Below are 27,747 nucleotides of genomic sequence, written 5' to 3'. Positions count from 1 at the left end.
TTGAAAAACCATTCGATATGACCAAATCAAATACTAGCTTGACTAAAAATATGATGCTAGTATTGATTTGTTGAACAGCGAAAAACATTTTAGGTTAGAAAATAGTGGAAAATAAACTTGGAAATTTAAGAAATGGTAGTGAATGACAGCAACAGGAGTCTGATACATGTAGCGGCAGTGCACAAGCTAACGATACATAATAAAGTAATTCAACGGGTTTTATTTCAGTTCTTACAATCATTATAAGTATTTATTGTAAATTGCACTCGCTTTTATATATTTCTTTTTTACTTATGATAGATTATTATCTACTTCACTTTTTTTAACATAATTATGATAAATTAGTATTTATTTTATAAAATTTTTAATTTGTAACATAACCTTAAATAACTTAATGCAGTTTTATAGATTCGGCTCGCAATCGGTAGAGGCTCATAACTCAACTTCCAGTGTATATAAACATGAATCAGTTTGATCAACTTTTATACAACATTAGTAAATATATAAAGACCAAAAGTATGTTCAAGTTTAGCAACTTAAAATAAATTTTTTCAATCTCGAATTAATTACAGCTCAGACTATATACAGTATTTGCACATATGTAGAATGCTAGCAAAACATATCATCATGTAGAGAAATTTTTTGGCCTCTCAATGCATATTTATTAAATGTCTATAATGCAACCTGTGCTCCTAAATAGACTACGAAAAAGGGTTAAATAAATGGGATGGGCTAAATACATCTGGGAGTTTTACCCTTCTACCCAGCTGTTGAGAAACCAGACTCTAAGGCGTCTATAAAATATATCATTGGGAAAAGCGACATATTTGGTTCATTGAGAAAACTTGGCTCCTGGAGAAATTAATAATTGATGGCAACCTGAAAGGGAATTTTCCTTAAATAACCTCAACAACACTTCACTAAAGCCAATTAGAAACCGGTCAAGGAGAACTTGGCCGATTTTATAAACTGGTCAAGGAGAACTGCTTAGTCACTAGATATATGTTCAGCAGATTTTAAATTTAGAAAAATGCCAAAAAGGAATTCAAGCAGTTGGTAAAACAATAAAAGTCATTAAGGGAACTAGTTAATAGAGCTCATGAGTCTCATTTAAAAATACATGTATTATGAATGGGCTGCCTCCAACCACCTAATTACAAATGTGGTGCAAATGTAACCAGATACAAAATAAAACATTATCCTCGTCAATTTCTCATTTTTGAAGTAAAAATGGGAAATTGACAACTTCCAACCTGACAAAATTCCCCATCATATACAAGCTGGTGGGCAGCCTGTGTTTAATCAAAATAGAAATTTTTTTTGTAAAGACAAAAACAGTGCTGTGAATTGTATTTTCCTTATCAGTTTGATAGTAAACCCAAAGTAAGCAGTAGACACAGTATTATGATTGACAGTCGCTCATACCACAGATATATGCGGTTGAGTTCAAAGTATTAACTATCAATTATAACTAAACTTGAGCATTATACTATAGTAGCACCTGAATGCATGGCTTTTCATCAGTTATTACCAAATAAAGACTTAATCTTGGTCTTCTTAGTAATTGCATCACCAGTCAAACACATGCTCTATTACAGAAACCGTAGAAAAACCTGCTTATGACATTATTGAAAATGTAAATCATGTTATTAAGAAATAAAACTATTTATCAATACCTTCTTTGATAGAGAAAGAAAATGACAACTCCAGTAGTAATGAGCACTGCCAGGGATACTCCAACACCAATTCCAATGTTAAGCTGTGTAGGTGGTTCTGCTGCGGTAATCTCAATCTCACGATAGCCTGTGAAATTAGCAGAAATTAAATTTATAAATGAAGATAAGTATTTACATAAATAAATATTTATAGAATTATGGATACAAATCAAAACTGAAATCTTTGGATGTCAAACAACTATTGAATAGCTGGTTAGATATCACATGCCTATCAAAAACACTTTTATGTAACTTTATGCCTTAAAATTTATGTTTGATATTTAGCATTTGCTTAACAGAAGACATGTAATGATTAGATTACATCTTATAATAGAGATGTGCTAACATGAATACTGTTAATGTTGAGAATCTGTAACTTGTAACTGGTTGCCAATACCATTTGAGTTATAATTTAAAGTGATTATTTACTAGATCTCTGCATTTCTCTGCTACTCTGTATTTAATTTTCAAACAAATGACAGAATCGATGATCCAAGGGCAAATAAAAACTTGTTTATCCTACCAAATTCTTTACAAAAATTTTGTTAAGAGGTCTCTTTAAAAAAGTCAAAAAGCTTTTTGAAAGTTTGTTTCACTGTTAATGATAAGCGCAACTGTGAGGATGAAGATATGCCTTGTAAGAGCCATTTATTGAGCAGTTTGGATGGTAAAAAGTTTACTCACATTCATTTACAAGACACACAAATGTTTTGTATGCAAACGCACATTTCGTTCCCACGAAACTATTGTTTTTGGATTGTTCCAAGGAAGTTACACAATTTGCACTCAACAATTGTAAATGATTATATTCAAATATAAGTTAAAACAAACAATGTGGTTGATTTGATATGAAAAGATCAGCCAAGCATTAATGCGCTAATGACTTGGCACTTCAGCACATCAAAGTCAAAATCAGTCAGTTACTAAAATGCCATTATGGAATGCTCACTTCATTAGACTAAATAATCAAAAGCTTTTTAGTCTTTAGTAGATTAGATGTTTGAAATATGTAATGTTTGAGTGAAGCTGACTGACCTAAAAATAATACGACTGAACGTGTCAATTACAATGCGATGAGAAAATAAAAGCATCATAGTACAAAGGTTAGTATTTACTAGCCTCATGCTGAGCACCGCTAGGACAGCTGAGCAAAAAGTAAAAAGATAGCTTTGTAGCTAGTTAATTTTGTTTGATAATAGTTAATATTCAGGTGGTACACTAAAAATACAAAATTTCAAATCATCAGACATCAGGTAAAAAGCTGCTCAGTGTTTTTGGCAAATATGAAACACTTTCACGAAGTTAAAAGCCAACTAAAATAACACAACTGAACCTGTCAATTACCATCTAAACTAGACCTTATTAGGAAACTAGACCTCTGTTGACCTACTTTAGTACTTGAATTTTGTAATTTTATTTTTATTTGCAATAAACTCTTACAACATTTTAGAGTGGTACACGTATAGCTATTTCAAATGCTATTTACAGCATGAACTATGTGATCAATGTAACTTATTTCATCTAAGAGATGCACTATGGTTAATGTACTATGAGGAGCTATTGACACAGGGCTTTTATTTATTTGAGTACTTACTGTGAAACTGAACTGGCTCCATGTAATACATGATAGACTGGCCTTCCTGTGTAATATATCAAACATACAACTATATAATATCGTAGAATTAGCTTTTTGTCACATCAACATAATCATCTCTTTATCATTTATCATGTATCATTAGTAAGTTAGTTTCAAATTGAACACAAAATCAAAGTCCATGTAAGTTGGGTAAATGATTATAACAAGAATTAATGGCTATGATTATAAAATTTCTTCTTCTGCATCTCAGGCCTTATAAAATTAGGTATTTTTTCAAATTTTCACATTGGTGAAAGGGATACACCCTAAAAGGCTACAGAGCTTCAATATATTTTGAAAGTACTTTCCTAAATTTCCCAACTGTTTTAATATTTGAATGTATAACAAGGACGGGTGACTAATTGAAAATACTCTTTTGCTAATTTGAACACTTGATGATGTCATAATGATTTACTTCTGCCAGTTTAATAAAACCAAGTCTGTGCATGTTCACTTTGAATATAACAGAGATATATGCAAGTGTCATAAACTAGAGCGCTAACATTCCACAAATTTTGTTTACAATCTCAAACTTTTAAAGATGCAAAATTGAATACAACAGATTCAATATGTAGATAGAAAAACAATAAATAGAAAACCTGTAGAAATAAGAAAATAACTAGTGAGTAAATGGTCATTAGTCAAGGTAGAACAGTAATCAGAAGTATTTTGTAATCTAATAGAACCATCTATGATTTCATAAAGTAAAACACAGCAATAACATGAAAATATGTGAAATAGCCTGAAAATACTTAGAAAACAAATTTTTTAAAAAAACCTCTTGATGCCTTAGCATTACATCAAGATAAAATGCTAAAAGACTTGAGCTAAAAGCTCGTAGTTCTGTCGATACCTTTAACATCTCACTTATCACTCACCTCAGGGTACACCACTAAACCAACAGCAAGTGTATAGTTAGTCTCAGGTTCAAGGGGAGCATTATAGTAATTATTCAATGTTTGCCCATCTCCAATATTCACTGTTAACCCATCATCAGTCACCGATGAACCTGGAATCTCTGCAGTAATGTAGCAGGTCATACCAAGCTCAGCTGCTGTCTCATAGCCATAGAGACTGTCAGAGTCACATGTGCTGTTCTCAAATAGAGCATATCTCTTTTTCCTCTTACTATTCAGTTTTCCAGGAGCTTGTACAATTATTTGGTAGTAACTAAAAAAATCAACATTAGAGAAACTTGACAGTATTCAGTCAATAAACATTTCCTGTATTAAAAAATCAAGAAATCTTTCATTTTTTCTAATCAATACACCACTTTTTAACACTTTTCCCGATAGAATGCTACAACAAAGAAGTAGTTAGCAATAACAGACATACCTTTCATTTCTAAGTACATTAATCAAGTCTACAGGTTTCAAAAGGATGGATGTGTGAGAAAATCCTTTTGAGACTGTTGAGAACGCTACCAGATGATCTGTTCGCGTGATTGAAGCGTCGGCAACTGCAAAAAATAAAAAGGGGATTAAGCTGAGAAATAGGACATATTGACTGATTTTGACAAAAATATAAATAATTATGTGCACAAACATAATATATGTACAATTTATGATGACCTTGAAATCAAAAATGAAACTGTGAATAAGTGCTACCTTCTCAAGAACCTCACTGAACAAAGGGTTGAGCATCAAAATTGTTTTGTTATTATCTGCTCTTAAAACTTTAATTTCTTACAATTTAAGTATATTTGCAGAGCAAAACCTACTAACAAAAAGCTGCCATTCTAAAGATGTGATACCAGGATGGTTTGTGAATAAAGCTTAAACCTGCAGAGTTTGTCATAAACACTTTTTAGGTACTATAGGAAGAACAAATCTTTCTGATTTTATTGTTTAAAATAGTCACTCATTTTGCTGAATTGATAAAGGTCTGTTTTATCTACTTGCTCATTCATAATCTTATGACTCAACAACAATTGTAATATATTTGTGTTCAACCCTCTAGGGTTTGACTATATAGCATTACACAGTACAATCCTACATCCAAGATCATCCAGCTGTTTTTAATACCTTGTAATACCGCTAATAATATACCTATGCAATCATCATGGATTAACACAACACTCAATACACATATGCATGCACACACATGCCTGCACACAAACACACACAAACACGCACATAAACCACTTGGCAGACATCTACTGTACCTAAACCATCTGTACCATTACGAACACAACAAGGTACAACAAATTGTGACCGTTACCATTGTAGCATGATAGTCTCTATATAAGCCAGACATGCAGATTTCACTCACTTTCCCAGCACCTTGACTACTGTAGATACTTTTGGTTGTTACAAATTGTTCTAATTACTAGCATCACATGTTGTTGAAGGAAAGTAAGGCAAGTAATAAAGAGCGATATAATAAATATCCACATTAGTTGATCTAACTTAACAATCCTTACCCTAAAGACTTCTGTTGTTGGTAGCACATTTGCGAATGACAATTATGAATTTAGTAATTATTACTAGAGGTTATTAATTAGAGGTTCTTAGCTTAACTTAACTTTTTATTAATTACTTACAGTTATAAGCTCAACTTATTAAAATTTAGTTAGCAACTATAAAAATTGACCCACTCACTGAAATCCAAATGTGGTACTTTTTTGATACAAAGTATTTTTAAAAAAACGGAAATTCACTAAGGTAAAAATTACACTTAGTACATGTATATAATTCAAAGAAAGTATATGGTTATCATAATAAAACCTACAAAATTGCAGAATAAAAACCTGGTGAAAATCACATTATTTATTTATAATGCTTCATATCATATTATATAGTCACTATTTTTCTTTAAACAAAGAGTCAAAGCTAACTTGAGCACAGCTCCCTTTTATTAAATATATGAAACTAACTAGCATGCTTCGAGCAAAAGTTTGTGAGATACTCATTGCTACATTATATGCCCTAACAGCATCGTGCATGAACAGTCGCATACACTGATTATGCATATTCTATAAACAACCAGCAATAGTCTCTGTACGATCCCAGCGGGTGAAAAAATATCACTCGTCGTAGAATCATTCTCAACTTCATGTTTTTAAGTGAGCACACGATTAACAATATAGACCTATTTTATAAAGCGGTTGTTTATGTAAAAGCTCGTCACTGCATCAAACAAACGGTCTTGTTATTTCTGCATCTGATAAAAAAATAAACTGGCACAACAAATAAATACAAACCAAAACTGAATTGATGATGTCAAAAAGCCAAAAAACTTAGTGCTGCTTTGACTAGATGCCTATTAATATCATGTTGTGAGTTGAATAGCGGTTCTTCGCAGGCTAATCTTTTAGGTGCAATGACAGCACTATATATAACTTATGGGTAAAAACTAATGCTGTTCACAAGGGCTGCATTTCGACTTGTTAAGTGTATTTCAATGTACATATCTAACGAGTACAGAAACTTTTTAATAGCTAGACTTGTACCATATAAGCCTTGCCTAAGAACCTAGTAGATATCTAAAGCAGCATATTGTTTAATATAATAATATGCATATTCTTGAAAAGAGACAAGTGTCGTAGTAAAAGAACAATTAACATACGTTGTAGCTGAGTGTATCCTATGACATTAGCTGTTGGACTATCTCCAGCTGTATTTGATGCATAGACACTGCAGTTGACTCTTAAAGCAGGCAGAAATCCACAGACCTTTGGAAATGAGTCTCTTGTGATGTTTGATGCATCGAGTGTAAAGTATGTAGGATTTTTCAGCTGTGATTTGCTGTCTTGACAGCCGTACTGCTCATAAGAATTATAATTATTTTACAATTGATTTCGAGAGCTCATATTGATTTTCACATAAAAAGCAAGTTAGTTTACATGAAAGATGAAGTGCTAAAACATATTTATGAACAAAAAAACAGATATCAATTGGTTCAGCTGTTACTAGATGTTAATAATGACAAACCTGTAATATGAACGATCTAATAACTAGAATGGGTTTAAGCGGCGATATAAGTAACAATGTATAATACACTATAATAGACACATAAGCAGCCAAATAATAAAAGCAATTTATATCTGATTATGTTCTAAGAAGACTTCTTCTCAAAACACTGTACTGATCGCTTAGTGTAAATAGTACAACTGCAGAAAAAATAATGCATCGGCATGAACTGTCTGAGATTTAGCCCCAATCGGTTGAAACGATGTATAATTCAGCCAATCATTACATGCCTCAATAGTAGTAAATTTGCTTATGGTCACTTATTAAATATAATGCTAGAATATGTTTTACTTTCATAATTATAATTTGGAGTGGCTACATCTAGTCGACTGATCAATAAAATACAGCTGACTTATAAATTATATAACTTCTAAAATTACCAAGTTCAACGCAGCCATTTTGTAGGAATATGAGAATAAGACATAGTGGAAGCCTTAGAGTTTTAGTACATTGCTGATAATCAGCATACTGTCATACAATATCATCAGGTTTAACTTCTGTTTGAATCTATTAGAAAGTGAGAATAACTGGATAGTTTAACAAACAAGTAATTTAGTGGTTAATATTCCATACATGACTATAAACATTACTTACAGTATATCTTAGAATGCGTCCATTTGGTAACCTTGGAGATGCAATAGTCAGTTCAACACAAGAAGAGGAAAATTCAAGGGTGAGATATGGAGAGTCTGTTGGAGCTATGGTAACAAAGTAATTATGTAGCAGAATATAATTAAATTCTCACAGTGTAGTCATATACTATTAAAATCCAAAGACAAGTGCTAGTTTTTGGTAGAAAACAATCGTAATATATTTTATTATTAAGTAATAACACTGTGGCTAGAATGTTATAAGTTAACTCACCATGTAACCCTACAGCATCGTCTCACAAATACTAAAATAATTTCAAATAGGCTTAAGAAAATAAAGAATGCGAGCAATGTGTGAGCTCAATTATTTCCTGTACCAGTCATGTTAAGTTGAACAAATAGTTTCCACATCATAAATACATGCCATGAAAATGATGAGAATTACCTTATTAGGTAGGGCATTGCCATACTAGCTGAGTAAAACTAATCTATAGAAAACATAGGCCTGTCTAATAATATATATTAATAAATTATAGCTGAGGTGTGATCGAGCATGACTAGCATAAATTGAGAATAACTGTCTCAGTTATTTTCCTGTTACAAGCCCTGGCAGCAGTGATCTATTTGCTAATTTATGAAAAATTATTTATCGATGTCACAAGTTCAATCTTGTACCCACTGTTTCATGATACATACATGCCATGAAAATTATGAAAACTGTCTCACCGATCAGGGCATTGCTATACCAGCTGGGTAACGATACCATAACACATCACACAATAAAATCTAAATAGCTAATAACTCAAGCAGTTACAAAGAGAAATAAGAGACAAATTTGCTTACTCCCGGCAACATAAAAATTTAAACGGCCTCAATAAAAACCTATAACTGCTATGAGATTAGTCCTTCCGATTTACATGCACAACTAGAACAGGATAGTTACTGTACTAGTTACATATGTCAACTCTTAAAAAAAGAGAATGTTATAATGCCTCAATAAATACCTAAAATTGCTATGAGAGCTGTATGTATATAAAAGGTGTGAGTTATGGGAATGAGAAACATAAAAACTACACCGACCCACTTTGAAGTGAAATGTATTAAAATGCAAGTACAATACCTAAGTTTGAACTAACAACAATAACTCAAAATTCAAAATCCAATGCTAACCTGTTTCCTGTGTGTATATTGGGTATGAGAAATCACTGCTGAATCCCTCGTCATTTGTGGTTGATATCAGCAGTGTGTAGTTAGTATAGGGGTAAAGACTCTCTACACTAAAATCTCTTTTGCCTGCTTCATTGATTTGAGTTTTGAGAAGTTGATTGTGATAGAAAAGGGAGATGCTGTAGTTGGCTATACCACGACAGTTTGGTACCACAGGCTGTAAAGTATTGAGTCATCACTGAGTAGCAGAAACTAATCACAATATTTAATGGTAATGCAAATAGAATAGCAAAGTAAGAGTTCTTCACAATAGCAGTACAGTGATCCACCGCCATACAACATTAAGCCATTGTAGTGTTCGATGTGCAAGGCAAAAATGTTGTGGGGAAGAGCATAGGAGCTTATACTAATTGCCTAATGCAGACCCTAGCAAAAAAATCATAATATTATATCCGAACTGTTTATATTAAATAAATATGTTTTAATATTAGGCGTTAGCCACTACATCTTCAAAATGAATGTAGCGGCTAACAGTGATTTGAGATACTTGACAGCAACGCATTTGTTACATTAAACTTTTATGACGCTATGTACCAAAAACCTGAAATTTAGTTTAAATGAACTTAGCTTACTAAACACACACTAAATTTTAATCATTTGCTAGACTTAAGTTTGGTCATCTCAACTTTTTCTCATCTGACTTCAGTTTGGCGCTTTTTGCCTCGCGCTCTTATAACTTTTAGCTGACCTTATTAAAAACTTTTTTTAACTAACTCAACGAGAAAGACCTAGTAATGCCGATCTAATTTGAATTTTGGAGATACAACGTTGTCGATGTCACATGATGCAAAAAACACTGTAATGAGGGACTAGAAAAACTTAAGGCAAAAAACTGTACGGCCGAGTTGCATTGACATGCATTATAACTGACAGTTTACACACCTTCCATGTGAAGTTCATATTAATCAGCTCTCTCATCTCTTTATTGTTGTAAACCACTATCTGTGTCTCTTGGACCACTGCTTTTCCAGGAACTAGCAAAAGAGAAATTTATACTGCAGAAATATATTGGTTGAAGTTTCTACAAAATAACAGCTGTGCTGAGTAGCACTAATAATCATTATCTGCAGTTACCTCCACAGTATACTGAAGTTTCACTGTTAGCTGATGGTCCATATCCAACGTCTGTCGAAGCTCTCACTTCGCAAATTACCAAATCACCAGGTTGATAATCACATAACGCAAGCTCCTCCGCGACTGTGATGGCTGTGTAGTTTGGGATAGTTGAATTGAAAACATTGCATCTGTACTAAAAATAAAAAAAAATTAATTGTAGTAGAAGTAAAATATGCTTATGGCCGACAGGATTTAAAATGATCATCAGACCTGAGAGTCATATAAAACAAGCTATAAGTGTCTAGGGAATAAACTTACGGTGAATTAACTATAGAGACCACGGTAAAGGTGAACAGTACCAAAAACCTTCAAAGTTCACTTTTAGCAGAGATTGCAAAACTGCTACTTATGTAAAACAGTGTGGTTAGAATAACACAGATAGCTGTATTTACTAAGGTGTTTAGATGCTGAAACTGTATAACTATACTGAAAGATTAGCAAGAACTATGTTCAGACAACCAAAAAACTTCACTACTGGCTTATGACTTGAATAAGCAAAGGTTTACATAGATGAGCAGCAAAGTGAGACATGTGTTTTTTCTGTAAGAACTTGGTAAAAACTTCATACAGCAACACAAATAATAATGTTACATGTTATTACATATCATAACCTCTAGCTAGATAACTGTTACTTTGTGAGCTGTTACTTGATAGATATCAGGTACATTTGTTTATTTCACCTCCGAGGCTTTGTTAATTACTGCTTTGTTAATTACTTGTGTCGGTGTTGTATCTACAATGTATGTGCGTTGCAAGTTCTTTGTATGCGTGTTGTACCGACCCAAGATGCACCATTACCGTTTCACCTCCTAGGCATGGTGAATTACAACAAATACAATGAGCTTTCTATTGTAATATCATGCTTTGAGGTGTTTTCTTTGAAAGTGGAAATAGATCAAGTTGTATTTAGTAATTCCATTTTGGGAAGTTTGATTTGTGATGCAAGATAATAAACATATGAGGTTGGTCCTGGAACACCTCAAACTCGTATGTCGAGGTATGACTGTACTAAAGATATGTTTGCAAAAAGTACTGTATCAGAATAAAACCGTTACTGCAATTATATCAACACCAAAAGTGCTTATTATCATCAGTACAAATATCTTAAAATTATGATAAGTCTACTCAGCTAAGTTATCTTTAATGACGTGAAAAATCTCAGATCAATTTCCGATAATATGTACAATTAATTCTATCAATAATAGTTCTTAAAGCCACAAGTTATCAATTCAGTAAAATAAGGTGAGACTTGCTTTGTACCAAAATACCATATTTGAAATAGATGTATAGAACTATAAACCAATAATCAAGTTTCAAGTTTTAGATTGCAATCACCTATTTTCAAACAACTGATGAGTAGGCTGGTGTCTCTATTCTACGGCTTTGAGACTAATATAATAAATCACACACAAGGTGCTAAAGCTAATTTGCATGAGATAAAAATAACCTTTAAAACAGTATTTCATAGTGTTATGTTGGCCACAGGTTATACAACTATCATACGCTAGATATATACATAGCTTAGTAAAAATAGCACTTGCTCTCACTTGAAATGGAAAATAACACAAAATATTGTAAAGGTTTTGTGCGCTGTCATTTACTACTCTACCAACATAAGACTCAGTGCAAAGAGTGTATACATATATTTTTGTTTTGTTCATAAGTAGTTACAGTGAAAAACATGCAACAAGCGATGAAACAGGCGCAGAACAGCTCTGTGTCTTCTATTGCAATTGTCTGTGCTTATATAGCAGAGAGCCCCGCCTCTTGTTCCACTTGGTTCGGCTCGGCTCGGCACGGCACGGCACGGCACGGCACGGCACGGCACGGCACGGCACGGCACGGCACGGCACGGCACGGGATGGCACGGCACGACACACATACACCCCCACAAAAACACACACTGTCCATCACAATATATTGTAAAGGGCAGCAACTATTAAAAACATTCACAGGTAAAATAGAAAAATGTGCTAAAAATGAATGGTGTTAACCAATGGTAACTGTAGCCTAGTGTTTAAAAGACATTCCTGTTAGTTTATATGTAGCTGCCAACACCCGCAATATTTAAACTGAGCATTTTGTAGTGTGATGATAATGATTTAGAATGTTTTGCTATGACAGTCTGAATGTACTGTACAATTTTCAGCTTCTAGAGTTGAATTATAATCAACACTAACCAATGTGACACAAATGACCCAAAACTATATTTTCCAATCGGTGTGCATTTTCAGCGCCCAACAGTATGAAATTGAACATCATACAAAGCTTAGTAGAATGAGGTGGAATATTTTGCATGATTAGGCGTACAGATTGAGAAATATATGTTTTGTTATCAGCAAATAGCAGTGCTGCTCAATTATACAAATAACTATTTTACCGTAATACTACTTTTCATATTCACAGGTCAAAAACTTCATTTACTGCCAAAAGGATTGCTAATCAAAATAATTAAATGAATAATTATAAACTTTACATTAAAAGTATATATATGCTTATAAACTACAATTAGTCTAATGCCAGGGAGAATAATGCTCCATTACATTTTTCACTTTCAAAGGTTGTTGATGGTACCAAATCACTGTAACATATGATGGATCACTGCATTGTGTTCCATCAATGGTCTTGTGTTACTTGTTTAGAAATCCACGATTTAAACATTTTGCTCGTTCAATGAATCATATCCGAAATAGTACAACAACGGCATCGATTCACAGATATCTTGTCTTGTGGTAAAACTTATGTCATACTGTTATATAGTTTAGTACACTGGTCAAGTACTCTTTGATATGCATGGTGAGGCTGCCGAAGTTCGATACTTCCTAGAACTCAAATAAGTATTCTATCCAACAGCATAAAAAGGTTAAACACATTAGTCTTAGCTTTGTGTACACTAACTGTGATAACAATGTTGTTGCCCATATAAATACTGTTAGTATTAAGTACCTGGTATCCAGTAATAACTCCATTAGGTGGCTGAGGATTAGTCCATGACAAACTGACACAGCTCAAGTTAAAAGGATTCATGACAACCTCAACAGGTCCTGGTTCTGAAATAGACAAGTCACCCACAAATATAAAATGGCTAATAAGACTAACGAAATATACCTTGGGATGGGCAGGCTTCTTAAACTATCTTTTAAGCCCTTTCATACCAGAAAAAATGAATATTTGGCAGAAGAACCTTTGGGCCAGATCCAGGTGCTGAGTGACACCAAAGAGGCAACTGTTACCACAATGACGACACGTCAAGAGGACACAACTGCCGGCGCTACATCCGCTCAGCTGCTGAGTCTATTATACTACCAAGGGGGTGGAGCCAATTTAGGAGTGATACATATAAAATGAGCCATAGAAGCAACGGAAACCAGAGCAACTGGAAGGCTCATCCTATGCAGTTATTTCTACGCGCACTACTCTTGACTGTATTATATATTTAAAAAATGTATACATTGATAGCTTTGCGCTCGACTTGATTCATTTCATTGTGGAGCAAGTAGAGGAACTTGGTCAGTTCCTTTACAAATAGTCAAATTGGTTAGAATTTAGAGGAATCGGTTAGAATATTGACAAAGCCTTGATTTGGCCCTTAAACTCAGTCTAAGCACTTACTACGATGATGTTTGTTAAGTTTGTAGAAGTGGACTCTAAATTTGAAATGAATAATTATTAATGATAGTTTTGATACAAAATACTCACTTACTATTTACTAATTTAATGTTGTGATCAGTGCAACAGAAGAATTATTCATAAAATTCAATCCATTAGTTTGCTAGTAGTTCCTCATCAAGTAAACCTACTTATAGTAGCAACACTACTAGCTACTATTAATACAACATCTGCTAACTATTCAGACATTTCGAAATCATCAGCCAATGAGAACTTTGCAAAACAATCAGCCTAATCTCGGAATGCTCAGGTTTGATTTTTAACTTCTATTCTGCCATGATAAGCAACCAGTAAAGAATAACACCATATAAAACATTTCATTGAATTACCTTTCATTATTCACAATTCATGGCTTCAAATATTGTACACAAGATCTGACAGTGATTGCCTGATCTCTGCTACTATGAACACCTGACCAGTTACAACTTACATTTTCTAAGAAGTAGAGGACAACTTAAGAAAAAGGTTTTGATATGAAGCATATTGTATCAAACAGAGATCATGGTGCAGGTAAAACTTAATTATGATTTACTGCCACCGCAAAAGTATAAAAACAGAGTAGGTATTAGCAGCTCTATTCTCTGAATATTACCAATTTATTAGGATATAAATTAGTTTAATATTTAAAAGCTATTAATTTTACATTGAATTCCTAAAGTAGTTGCAATAATTTAGTTTTTAAGGCTTGAGTTACTGCTAACTTCGGGCTGCAGTGATAGTTTTTAACAAAACTCTTGGTTGAACACATTTGGTTTTATGTAAAATGTAAGAACAATATCTCCTTTTGATGGAAAGTTAACAATCTACGTGGGATATTTGATACATAATTCCAAATTTTCAGAAGTAACTAGTCCAAGGATTGTTTTAAAGTGAAACAGATTCACTATCTGTAATGAAATAACTTCTTTTGTTTGGCATAACAACAAATAAATCTGTACAATGGCCTTGACCACTTTGAACTATTGATTGAGGAGCAAGTTTATTTTTAGCCAGAAATCCAATTTTTGGCAACCAAAATTTGAGTTAAATATAGGTAGAGGTTAACTAGCATATGCAAAACTCCACTCAACCTTTCATGTCTAAAATATGTGAAGTCAATGAATTATTAGGTATTTTATAGCAACCCCTGATCAATACACAATCTTATAAATAAGTAACTGGAAAAAAAATTATATTAAATAATTACCAAGTTCTCCAGTAGTCGCAACAAGAGATCCAGTTATATTGAATCCTTCATCATTCCTAGCACTATACACAATAGTGTAGTTAGTAACAGCATTCAGATCATCTATAGACTGGTTGTCTAATGTGTAGTTAACAGATCCTTGTAGTTTATACTGCCTGAGTGTGATATCTCTGCAGTTAGCTGTTATGTCCTACAATAAAAATTCACACGATGTGCTAGTTGCAGGTAGTTATTACAATGATCTCTAAATGACTATAATTATGCGGATAACATCTATGGACAGCATGCTAAAGCATGCTAAAGCATGCTCAGGAGATCAAATGAAGATGTGCACAGGATACATTACCTATACCTGGCAACATTTGGAAGGCTAACTAACATATCTTAATCACGTGCTAAAACTTCTCCATGAAAACTAATTAAGACATCACTTCGTCCTGCACATGAAACTTCCATGAAAATAAATAACTTACAAATAATTTCTTTTGCCTTGAAACTAAAACAACTATTACAAACTTTGAAAAAAAAGGTTTTTTTATTAGCATGTCTGTTATTGAGTTATGCATCTGCAATTACAAAACAGTGAGATTGTGTGCCAAGATACTTTCAGTTATTTTTACTCACATTTTTGGGAATGTGCATGAGAATTCTCCTTCTGTGGTAATGAGAATCTTTTGGTTTGTAAATGCTCTCTGTGACATACTTTAATAGTTCAATTGGTAGAACAGGGGCTGTATAATAAGCAAAATAACTGTTTCATGTCTCGGCAAGACAACTCCCACCTACTCAACTAACCAGTAAAAATAGTTGCTCTATGACAACCACAATATTCTCTCTATACAAGCTATTATATCAAAATGTTAAATGGTGGTGGATGTGATGGCAAATGTAGTAAATATATAACCGTAGAAATATGTATCTGATACTCATATTATTGACATGTGAAAAGATCCTTGAGCGTTTATTGCTTGTCAGTTCCGATGAAGCAGGGCAGCTGGAAAATTATAAATACTTATAGTTTAAAAATTAGATAATAGATTATAGTTTAAAGTCTGGTAGTCCAATAGCTATTTATGTACATAACGTGAGGCGGTTGCTGTTTAGCGGTTGATAAAGAGAATTGATAGGAATAGACTACAGTTGGACATAACACTGACAATATCAGGCCTGTATTCACTGGTTGCAAGTTGGGGCGGCTAATGTTAGGCGACTAGTTACAAACACCTGGGGGTGTGGAGGGGGTGATGTAAGCCCCCAACAGGTTTCTTTTATGTAGGGCCTCAGCCTGGCTTTTCATGTGAGGTTTTAGAAAATTTTATTGGAAAGTATCAACATTTTTCTATTTTTTGAGATTTGTTTTGTTTTAGGCGATGCGACTGACGAGATGTTTTAAAATTAAAGTAGGCAAAACTTGACAGCAGTTAAAACGCTCAGAAAAAAGTCGTCTTTGTCTTTTGAGCGTTTTAACAAAGATCAATTTTGCCGATTTGATTTTAAGTTCATACAGAGGTTTCCACGCTTTTGATGGGACATGGCCAAGCGGATGATTGGTAAAACATGATATTTTGCCAACCTTTATAAAAGTCATTAATGATAATATTTTGCCACTGATGATGATAGTAATGACGCCTAAGAACTACTAAAAGTTGATGTTTGTCTCTATGGCTTGGAATAAAGTGATATTCTACAGCGATAAAAACCGTCTCCATAGCCATTGGGCAATTAACTTTTCGAATAAATGATGTTGAGGTCGAATTATCTGAAGCAATTTATCATTGCGTAGGAACGGACAAAACAAATCCGTTCGAGTTAACCTTGCGTTTGAGATGAAATGTTACATTTTATCCGAGGGCGAGTTGTTCGAGTTTGACTGTACTTAGCCACAGAAAGTCCCTCAAAAGTTGGGGCGGCTCAGCCGGCCAGCCGCCCAGGGAATATGGGCCTGGACAATATGATTATTACATCATACAGTTAATAATACAAAAGTCAACTGCAATAAATCTGAAGTCTTTCATGTTATTCTATGAAGCTCATCACTGAATAACTAAGAGCTTGCAGAGAGCACAAATAATTAAGATAAACTATATAAAATATAAAGAAACTAAAGTAAACCACCAGCAGTTGACTGAAGGAGTACCGCATGAATCCTTTAATGCGGATGTATTTCCACCTCTATTACAAAGCTCACTACATAATATTACTTAATGAATCAAAGTGTTTAAAGCTGATCCGTTTTGTAAATATTGCAACATGAAAAGTGGAACCTACAGGACTGAAAACTATTGCCTTAAATTGAAAGCTAGCTCAGGATGTCGAACTTACTAATTTTGTAGATTCTACAAACAATTTTATTCATTCATACTACAATACTATAATAATAGATTAATAAATGACTGCCTGTGACCAAAAGAAATCCCAAAATGAATGAAGAGTGTTTAGTAGCTCTGAGACAAACTTCACAAGCACCAACATGTTACTTTATGATAATAAAACAATCAGCTTAATTTTACTTGTAAGTTTTTGGGTGCATCTGATTACAGTAATACTTCAACTTACGAGTGCCCCAACATACGAAAAACTTGAGATACGAACCAGCTTTTAAGCAAGTTTTAGCACTAACATACAAGCCATGTTTGAGATACGAGCACGTGAGTCAATTGCCAAGTACAGTACGTTGGATATGTTTTATGTAGAGCTGCACAACGGTTATAAAAATTAATCGCTATTAATAACTGGTCTAAGCCAGTTAATCTTCGATTAATCTTAGAATTAATCTAGTAAAAACCAGCATATTCAAAAAACAAATAATACAGTTACATATAAATGAATTATATTTGAGACAATTGTTAGCAGTAGTACATTTTATGTACAATGTACATAAGTTACAATGTAATAACTATTATGAGTATGAAAACTGTCAATGAAAGTCTAAGCCAAGAGTTGAGGCGGCACAGTTCAGTCACATTATTTGAATAAAGAGATGCCCTCTTCCTACATACACTATTGCCAGCTTTAGAGAATAGCCACTCCCAGGGACAGTAGTAGTAGTTATTGTCTGCAACAGCTGGTGATGATTTCTGTGCGGTAGGATGATAGTTAGTTAAAATATATCTTAATGATGATGTGTTGTGGTGGTAGGCAATTTCTTTCTGGCATATACTGGACTTCACTTTCTTGTTTACGCTTCCAACAATTTACAGAAATGCGCTACCTAGGGTGAAAGAGATTTTTCTGCTTTCATGTTCCAATAAAGTGTCAATCTTATAATACTAATATTCTGAAGCTGAAATATGATTGTGATTTTTTCAAAAATGAAAATACATGTATAATTTGCTTACAAAAGTTTTTTAAAAATAAACCAAAAAATATACTGCAAGATACGTATTAAATAATACTGAAATCACTTTTGTTGCTATTACCTAGAAACGTGTTCGTACAGCTAACAACATGGCCGCTCACGGCTAGATCGGTACGGCGCTTTTGCATTGTATTTTATAAACAAGTTTAATGTTAGCGACTCACTTTGTGTTTTCATAGTTGAGTGCAAAATAACTGTGGTTGTAATTTATTGGTAAGGAAGTGTTGCTTGTCATAATATTTATTTGTTAGTGAATTGAATGGTAGTAACCTGCTACGTTAGTATTACTAACATATGGTACTAAACAGTGCAAAAGAAAGGAACCACATCAAGATCATCACCTCAGTTGCATTTTAATTGAAGATTAATTGGCCCAACTCACTTAATCGTTTGTTTGAATTGATCGTTAATCGTTTTATTAACGCGATCATTGTGCAGCTCTCGTTTTATGAAACAGCATCACTCTGTATTTTTCAACTGATCAGGGTATACTTTTGTACCGTGTTTTTGTGCGCGATTTTCAGTGCAGAATTATGTGAATTAGAAGTACCGTGCGTAGACCAAAATTTTGCCAGTAAAATGAAAGGTAATGCAAAGAAAAAGCGAATGATAAAAATTGATATTAAACGGGCAATCATGGAAAAATATGCAAACTGTGTATGCGTGATTGAGCTAGCTCAGTAATATGACAGAAATACATCCACAATTATCAAACAGAAGAATTATATTTAGGAAATTTAGTTTGCAAAAAGACTAACCATAGTTTTTAAAAGGCGCAACAATTTTCACGACCGCTGATGGAAAGGCTGCTCAGGCTTTGGATAAAAGACAAACAATTGGCCGGTGACAGCGTAACTGAAACAATGCTATGTGACAAGGCCGGTGCTATCTACATATAAAGACTATGAAAATAGACATTTGGACAAGTTGGTTAGTGGTCGCGCATTAACCTTTTGTGACGACACCTGTGTTCGTCTTAATCGCAACATGTTGACCGGGCGACAAAGGCAAACGTCTTTAGATAGGTTTATCTTAAAACGACCGGCTGGTTGTGAGAGGGAAACCATGGAAAAATTAGCTAACCAGCGAGAAAATTAAAACTATGAACGCCGAAGAAATTTTATTACGCTTAGTTAAAAATGAAAGTTTTCTTTTAGGTTTGCTTTTAAGTCTGTATTTTAAGACATTGATAAAATCCAAATTTATCAAAGTCAACTGTTGTAATGAAGAATAGTTTATCTCTCCCTTCTTGGCAAATGCTAGCGTTAGCTGCGGGTGTATGTATTTAGTTTTACATTTTAATTAATTACATTTCCTTGCATTATTTTTTATTTGTTGATTTTTGAAAGCATGGGGTAAGTTAGGACAATAACCAACATGTTGTTTCTGTTACAATATATTGTTTTGAGTGTTTTATTTGCATTTTTTTAAAGTATGGAAACAAATTAATATATATTTAATTGTTCTATATATAAATAAATTGCACCAACATGCGAGTAAATTGACATACGAGCTCAGTCTCAAAATGCATTAACCTCATAAGTCGAAATATGGCCGTAATTTTAAACATTGATAGATTCTATTTATCATATTAAACATAGTTTACAAGGTAATTTAAACCGCAAAATGCATGAAGCTGTAAACCAAGTGGCACTATGACGCCAAAGAGAACAGCATTAAAAATAATGTTATATTAATGATTAGTCATGAAATAAAAAACAGCATTAATTTATAGTCAAACTCATCAGGGCAACAACATTCACATGGCATTTACAAACGGACATCATTAGAAAAGAAGATTCCATTGACAACTGTGATAACAACAAACATATATAGAGCAATCTTAAGGTAACTCACCATCACAGTCAGTAGTGACTGCAGGAGCGGTAGCTGGGTTACTACTTCCAGCACTGTTCACTGCTCTTAGTTCACATTCTACCTCCATATATGGAGAGAAATGACAGAGTTGATACTCTCTCTTATCTGCAGATTCTACTATGTTAGTCCATGAACCCTTATCATTACATTTGTACTACAATGACAGAAAGGAAATTTTTCTACAAGATTCACCGAATTATTATTAATTAAATTAAAATGTACCAATTTAAGAAAACGCCACTAAAACTAAGTACTTCAAATTACAAAAAGTATTTCCCATTTGGCATGTTTATTTTTGTATATTAACAAAGAAACGTTCTTTTGCCTTTTCCTAACTGATCAAACATTTAGAGTTACAATAAGGAGACCCATTTTCTTGCAAATTTTCTCTATCTACACTGTATAAGTCTGAAACTTAATATAAGTTGAAACGAGCTAAAATAACTTTAAAAATTAATTATGTTGATATTATGATCACTAAATGACAACAACGAGGTTTAACTTTTCTGTCAACGCGCATGAAAAGATCATGAAAAGAACAGCTTCAATTTTTTTATAAAAATCCCAGTAATTCAGAACTTGATTTTACAAAACTTAAATAAATTGTCTAATAATTTAAGCACATAATTAGGAAATATATTTATGTTATATGGATTCATGGCATCTGAAATATGACCTGCAGACCTTGAATTACCTATGCGATAACTAGAGCAGCCTTTGATGAACTTTATTGTGAAGTGTCAGACCAAATACATAAGAGTTATATTGTAACCGTATTTACATTTCAACTAACATAGACACATATACTAACCTTAAAATACTCCTAGCCCATGCATAACTAACCTGATATCTTGTGATTGGTCCGTTGGGCCATTGAGGAGGCTGCCATGAAATGGTTACACATCTTGAACTGGTGACAGCTGTATAAACAGACCTTGGATAAAGCTGGGGACCTGCAATAGAACATTCCAGACTCATTCTTATTCAAAGTTAAAGTTTTGATACGGTAACATGCAAGGGGAACTATTGTGATAGTTGAATAAAACATTTTGAAACAAACTTTTTCCAACACAATTTAGAAGTTGTTAATAACTCCTAAATGTTCACCTTTCAGTCTCTCACATTTCCCCCTTGCAAGTTGCGGTACATGCAAATGCAGACCACTTGGCTGACAAGCAATGATTTTAGTCCTTATGCTTGGTCTAACTGATTACTAAGGTCTGTTTTGAGATAATTTGGTTTCATACATAATTCATTGGCTCAATATCAAAGGCCTCTCTTTTTTGACTAAAGGATCTATAAGATGTCCTAATCATTTGTTCTGTTAATGAATAGCAAAACTTAAATTATGCAATAATTTACAAGTTCATGTAATAATAATTCACTAATGAATGTCAAGGACTCATCTATATTCTAATAATCAATAGGAAATGCCAATGAGACTAATGTGAACTGGTCTCCTGCAATGTTTGTCATCTAGTGCTACATGATCAGCAATAGGCAAAAGCCATGCGGTCAAACATATCAAGAACGCCTGACGTGTAACCATGTAAATGCGCTGTAAATATGGTTTTCTATGACAAATCCCCAACAAGGACAATCCAAATACATGATGGCAGATGACCAAAGCCCTTGAACATTCTTAAAGCTGGTTTACATTGTATCACCGTATCTTGGCGTTGATTTCACAATACTTTGATGATCGTTGATGATAACAATGTAAAGGTTATCACAAAACCATCTGAGCTTGCATGATCAAGTACTCAAAGAAGTAGTTTAATAATTTTTCATTTTGATTTTTCATGAAGAAGCCTCTTTGTTTTTGTGTGCTTGCATCAAATACTAGTTCGGCAGTGACTATCATGTAAGGAGAGAAATAAATCACACAATCAGCAACCGTGAGCTGTTGCCAAAATGGATGACATTGTACAAAATACAAATATCGTGCACAATATCAGAAAAGTTTGACAGCTGCAAATTTTCTCGACATATTTACATTCCATTGACAATGTCATCGATTTATTGTTCACATAACTACCAATGAATGCCAAAAGAAAATGCCAATATACGGCAATACAGTGTTACCCACCCTTTAGGTAATTCAATCTACTCAACAGTAAATTTACCACAACTTCTGTTTTGCGGTTGTGAATTCATATGAGATTACTATTATGCTTACCTCATATATCAGTTGATGATACAAACAATTATCTATAACTCATCACTAATCACAACTCACGTATTTCAGGAGTAGTAATTGAAATGAAAACAGCTGCTGATTCCAAGTTATCATTATTCACAGCTGTTACATGAAACTCTACTGGTCTGTTACCATCTGCATAGACATCTCTGCTTTTAACTGATATGGATGTTACATTAAAATCAAAGGCGGAATATTTGGTATTGTAGGATGTTATATTTTCACAATTTATATATTGAGGTTCCTGTAATGAGACAAAACAAGCATCATAAATACGGTTTGAAGGTTGTATACACTAACCTATACGTTGAACGCATAAATTTCTAATTTGAAAGTGGAACGTAATAAAAATTATAATAGCTGATAGCCACACCCCTATAATCTCAAATCTAAACTTTGACCTATACTTTAGAATACAACTGTATGTGGGTAGTATGATCCACAATGCTCGATGTATATGGTTAGCATACCAATTTATTATGATAGGAAGTCGCAAATAATTTGAGACCCAAGCTGCCAATGCTTCTTGCAGTTTACCAACAAAATGGCATTATACCACGACACTATGCGTGAAAACATTGTTTGAAATGATTTCGAATTTCTTAGTTATCAATGCTAAATTTATATCAAAACTTATGAATTTAAAAACTGGTCATTCTATGCGCAAGACTGATGAGTAACTTGGTGTTTGCAGATTGGTTCACATGAAGACAGTTCAATGGCAATCTGTAACATGCAAAACACTTACACACATAGCATATTGTTAGTAGATTGGTTTACATGAAGATAGTTCTATGACAGACTTTAAAAGGTGAAGGACTAAGCTACATAACGTGATGTTAACAGATTGTTTCATATAAAGATAGTTCAATGATAAACTGTGAAATGTGGATAACTAGGATACAGAACATAGTGTTAACATATTGGTTCATATGAAGATAGTTGAATCATGGTTGAAAAACTAATTAACAACTGTGATAAACTTCATACGCTGATCATCATTTAATAAAAGAACTTACTAAATAAATCAAATTAAAAAAATTATCTCAAAAGGTCTTCAAACTTTTGATATACCTAACTGATACAAATAAATTTTCACTTAATGGCCTTAATAAACTTGAAGACTAAAATTGGGTCTATTTAAGGTCTATGTTTGATTAATAAAAACCAAGTAACACTGCATTTTAGATCGGAATAGCTCACCTGCCATTTCACAGTGTACATCAACCTATCCCTACCGCTCCTTTGAACTATATTAGGCTGTCCAAAAGTAACATCTTGAGGTACTGATGAGGCTACAATCAATTCACTCTTACTTATCAGCATATCTTCAATATGCCTATCATTAACTATCTATTATTGTATTAAATTGAGTTTAAAACTAAACATAAGTGGACACTAGGTAGCCTTCAGTAGTGAAACAGCTCATTGACAAGATATACAGATGACTCTTGTTCTCTATTAACTATAACATGTTGAAACTCATTTCACATAAAATTGGAGCTATAAGATACAGTCAAGCATTAGTATATGATCATCTTAACACACAATCTTTTTAAAAGCAACATGAAACGATTACACCTAAATATATTCATCCGACGTTGAGTCAAGCAGCATTTTTAAAGTTATGAATATTCTATTATAAAAACTCACCTTCTACTAATTTAAAAAATTCCTAATAATTATAGTATTTTCTTATAATTGATATCAATTTCCTACAAATTTGATTTGTTTATTAAAAATGGAGCCAGTTTTAACATGATTTTAGCATGAAAAACACTGATAAATTTTTGGAAATTTTCATTAAATATGTGGTGTAATGTAATATTCTGACTGAAAAACAGAAAAGAAACTGCTTTTTGAAAGAAATTGTGATCTTCCCTTGATATTTTGACATTTTTGCAAAAAGGATTGGATATCTTTATTAGATATTTTTGGATATTTCAATACTTTAAGAATATTGAGGTAAAAATAAGAACATGACAAAAGTATTCTCAACTTGATGTATGTAAAAAATAAGAATAGTTTGTATTAAACTTAAAATTTGGTATTAATAAAAGGAAAAGAAGAGGGCGTGCTTGTGTTTTTTCTTTTACAAAAACTTTGGCTGTTACTCATGGAAGATTTGACACAAAACTAATAAATCCTAGAAAGCTACAAAATATTTACTTTTTCCAACTTTATTTTTCCTCAAAAATAGTAGAATGACGTTTTCATGCAATCTGTATGAAGTGATAAATTTAACACTATATTTTACAAAATGAACGATACATTTAATAGTTCTTTTGACTTTCACTGTAAACTTCTAACAATGTTCCAAAACTTTCATAATATTCTTTTCAGAAGCCTACAGAACTTTTCTAAATCTCTTAATAAACTTTAATATTCAACCAGTCAATCAGTGTCAAAAAGATAACAAATAAATATATCAATTCAATAATTGAGAATATCAAATTATTGATTATTCCTGACTGTTACTTTAAATTTTTCTACAAGTGTTTAGCTAAATTTTGTACATCAATGATTTACCTGAATTTTACTTTTATTTTTCTACAATTGTTCAATAAACAATTGGACATAGCTGCATGACTGTTTATGGATGCTCCTTCTAATGGCTCTCAATAAATGTTAAAAGTAAGAAATCCAATTAACTTATCCATGTACGTTTCAACTAGAAGGACACAAAACAAGGTTTACAACAAAGTTCTATCCTGATTATTTGGTGTATTAATAACAAAGTATTTATAAGTTTTGACTTTGTTTAATTCTATTAAAAAATATGATAGATTAAAAAACTTGTTTTGATTCGTTTTTCTTATTCATGTTTGTTTTATTTATTTGTTTGTTGTATTTATTAAAAAATTACTTGAAAAAATAAAAATTCAACTTGTATGTTTCACTCGAGCAAAGATGATTATGCTTGCTTGTCTGAAATATTTCCAAACATATGATGCTCAGCTTGTCAGAAATTGCAGTTTCGTAAAAATTAGTCTTTATGTTTGCAGATGTCTTTCTTATAGCTTGGTTTCATTGTGCTGGAATGATACTAAACAGTGGTTTAAAACTTTCTTTCATTATCATAAAATGATAGAATTCAAGAAAAGTGTGAAACTGCAAAAGACAATTATTTAATAAATAAAACAATTTATAAAAAAATTATATCAAGCGAACCAGTGGCTATTGTGAAACAGATAAAAGTGTGTTATATTTCTCAAAATAAAGCATAGCGAATAAATTTAGAGTTTATAAAGTTAAACTTACACTAGCTTGGACCCTACTACTCACAGTTTTATCACCACCACATACTAAGCACCATTTGCCTCATGTACATGTATCATCAAAGCTAGTTCCCTATTAACCATTTTAAAAGGTTTTATATAACAAACATGTCTTATTGCTGTATGTTACACACACCATTCATACAGTTTTTGAGATGTAAAATAAATTAAACCAACTACAGCGTGTTGTTGCAATAATATTTTTCAACATCCAGGTTATTTATACAAAGGACTACTGGCATAGATCAAGTTTATATGTTGAGGCTTCATTTTATTAATTTTCCTACTTAATTTTTGCCTATTGAAAACATAGTGTAAGTACAACTATAAGAAGATTAATTATGGGGCATGCGTAAAGTGGCATGCAATAAAATCATTTCAGTAATCAACAATCACTTAGAACAGATGTCTATACCTGTGCAATCAGTTCTTATCTCATCAGTAGTAGCTGTATCACTTTTTCCCGCACTATTCCTTGCTCTAATTTCACACTGAACACTCTCATGAGGTGAGTATTGACAGATCTGCAAACTCCTCACATCTCCAATGTTAGTCCATTGAGTACCAGTCTCTGTGTTGCGTTTATACTAAATAGAGGAAATAAACCATATTATAAGAATCAGCTATAGTAGTTGGTGCAACCTATCTAAGCTTTAAGACAAACTAATTATCTAACAGGTAATTACCTAATTTAAACTAGGTGTGACCAAAGGGAGGAATGAAGCTAAATCTGTGAATAGTTTGAAATTTTAAGAATAGTTTGTACTTAGCTTTCAGCTATTGTCAATTTCAAAGATGCAAACAACAAAACTATACAATTTGTAGTTAGCATGCTTGTATTTAAATGTTGATGACGTCAATCCAATGTACTTTGTGCTGGCCGCCTTGCATTTTTGGTTGCAACGATTGCCTGTTATATGGCGTTTCTGGCTAAAAATTTACCTCTGAGTAGACACTGTCGGGGTTCTTTCCAGTTACACTGTTGATATTTTGTGTTGATCTTGTCATTTAACGGTTGTTTCTTATGGTCATTGATAATTGCCTCAATGTTATAATATAACATGTTACAGTTGCACACATTATGTGAAACAACAAGTCTGTTTGATGGCATTCTTTGAATAGCTTAGAACAGTTTGTTGTTTGCAGTGGACTTTGACTTTAGAAGATCTGAACAGCTGCTTGTCAATGTAAGAATTATAGCCTTTACTATAATGTGGATTGAACCGCATAATCTTCCGTTTACATCTTTGTTGGCTTTGGTTTAATTTTTGTTACGTACAGTAGGTGCTCCTACTACATAGATAATCCATCCCAGGAACATTTTGGTATAGGTAATTTACACTATCCATCGTTGTTTTTGACGTCATCAAGTCGTTTGCGCATGCGCTCACTCATGGAAAAGCCGCCATATTGGTAGGAGACGATTGCTTTTATTTTATTTAATAGTAATTTTTGGTGTTGGTTTGATACTATAATAAAAGAAAACAAAAACATTTTTTTCCAAAGTTCATTGTAAAAGCTTTGTGTGTTTAATGATAAAATTGTCTATAAGAATGGCCGAAAACGATAAAATGACGTCACGAAAAAATGAAGTACATGTATAAGAATAGTAAAAGACATGTAAATTGCCTAATCCTTCCCAAAATCTTTTGAAACCCTTTCCGTTGACCATGCAAAAAAAGCTTGACTTAACTCTTCTAATTTGTGGCCTGTACCGTAACTGAAGAATTATTGGTTTGCCTCGACAACTTTTCTCTTTTTTTATCAATCTAACTGGTTTTATAGAGCATGATATTGATCAGAATTGTTGTAATTTTTACAATAAGTTGATGGGGAGCGCAGATCTTTGACGTTCATTTACAATGATTTGCTCATTTTTTCTAAAGAGCAAAGTCTATTCTGCAAAATAAAACTAACAACAAA

General features: G+C 32.9%; 1 protein-coding gene across 1 annotated transcript in view; it reads right to left on the bottom strand.

Annotated features, from left to right (window-relative positions):
• Positions 1-27,747, bottom strand: part of LOC137390307 (receptor-type tyrosine-protein phosphatase delta-like) — a 56,438-nt gene that overhangs the window by 19,573 nt on the left and 9,118 nt on the right. Inside the window, exons 8-24 of the mRNA XM_068076642.1 lie at positions 26,240-26,411; positions 23,750-23,841; positions 22,586-22,790; positions 21,190-21,299; positions 20,326-20,500; positions 15,735-15,841; positions 15,111-15,300; positions 13,202-13,305; positions 10,214-10,388; positions 10,022-10,113; positions 9,083-9,296; positions 7,917-8,020; positions 6,919-7,114; positions 4,687-4,810; positions 4,230-4,521; positions 3,310-3,355; positions 1,677-1,803 (exon numbers count right to left, since the gene is read on the bottom strand). Of these exons, the coding sequence (XP_067932743.1) occupies positions 1,677-1,803; positions 3,310-3,355; positions 4,230-4,521; positions 4,687-4,810; positions 6,919-7,114; positions 7,917-8,020; positions 9,083-9,296; positions 10,022-10,113; positions 10,214-10,388; positions 13,202-13,305; positions 15,111-15,300; positions 15,735-15,841; positions 20,326-20,500; positions 21,190-21,299; positions 22,586-22,790; positions 23,750-23,841; positions 26,240-26,411 (2,525 nt within the window). The remainder of the gene's footprint in view (positions 1-1,676; positions 1,804-3,309; positions 3,356-4,229; positions 4,522-4,686; positions 4,811-6,918; positions 7,115-7,916; positions 8,021-9,082; positions 9,297-10,021; positions 10,114-10,213; positions 10,389-13,201; positions 13,306-15,110; positions 15,301-15,734; positions 15,842-20,325; positions 20,501-21,189; positions 21,300-22,585; positions 22,791-23,749; positions 23,842-26,239; positions 26,412-27,747) is intronic.

This window comes from Watersipora subatra, chromosome 1 (assembly GCF_963576615.1).
Source record: "Watersipora subatra chromosome 1, tzWatSuba1.1, whole genome shotgun sequence".
Taxonomy (NCBI): Eukaryota; Metazoa; Bryozoa; class Gymnolaemata; order Cheilostomatida; family Watersiporidae; genus Watersipora; species Watersipora subatra.
The sequence above is the reverse complement of the archived record's forward strand: the minus strand, read 5'-3'. Positions and strand labels throughout refer to the sequence as shown.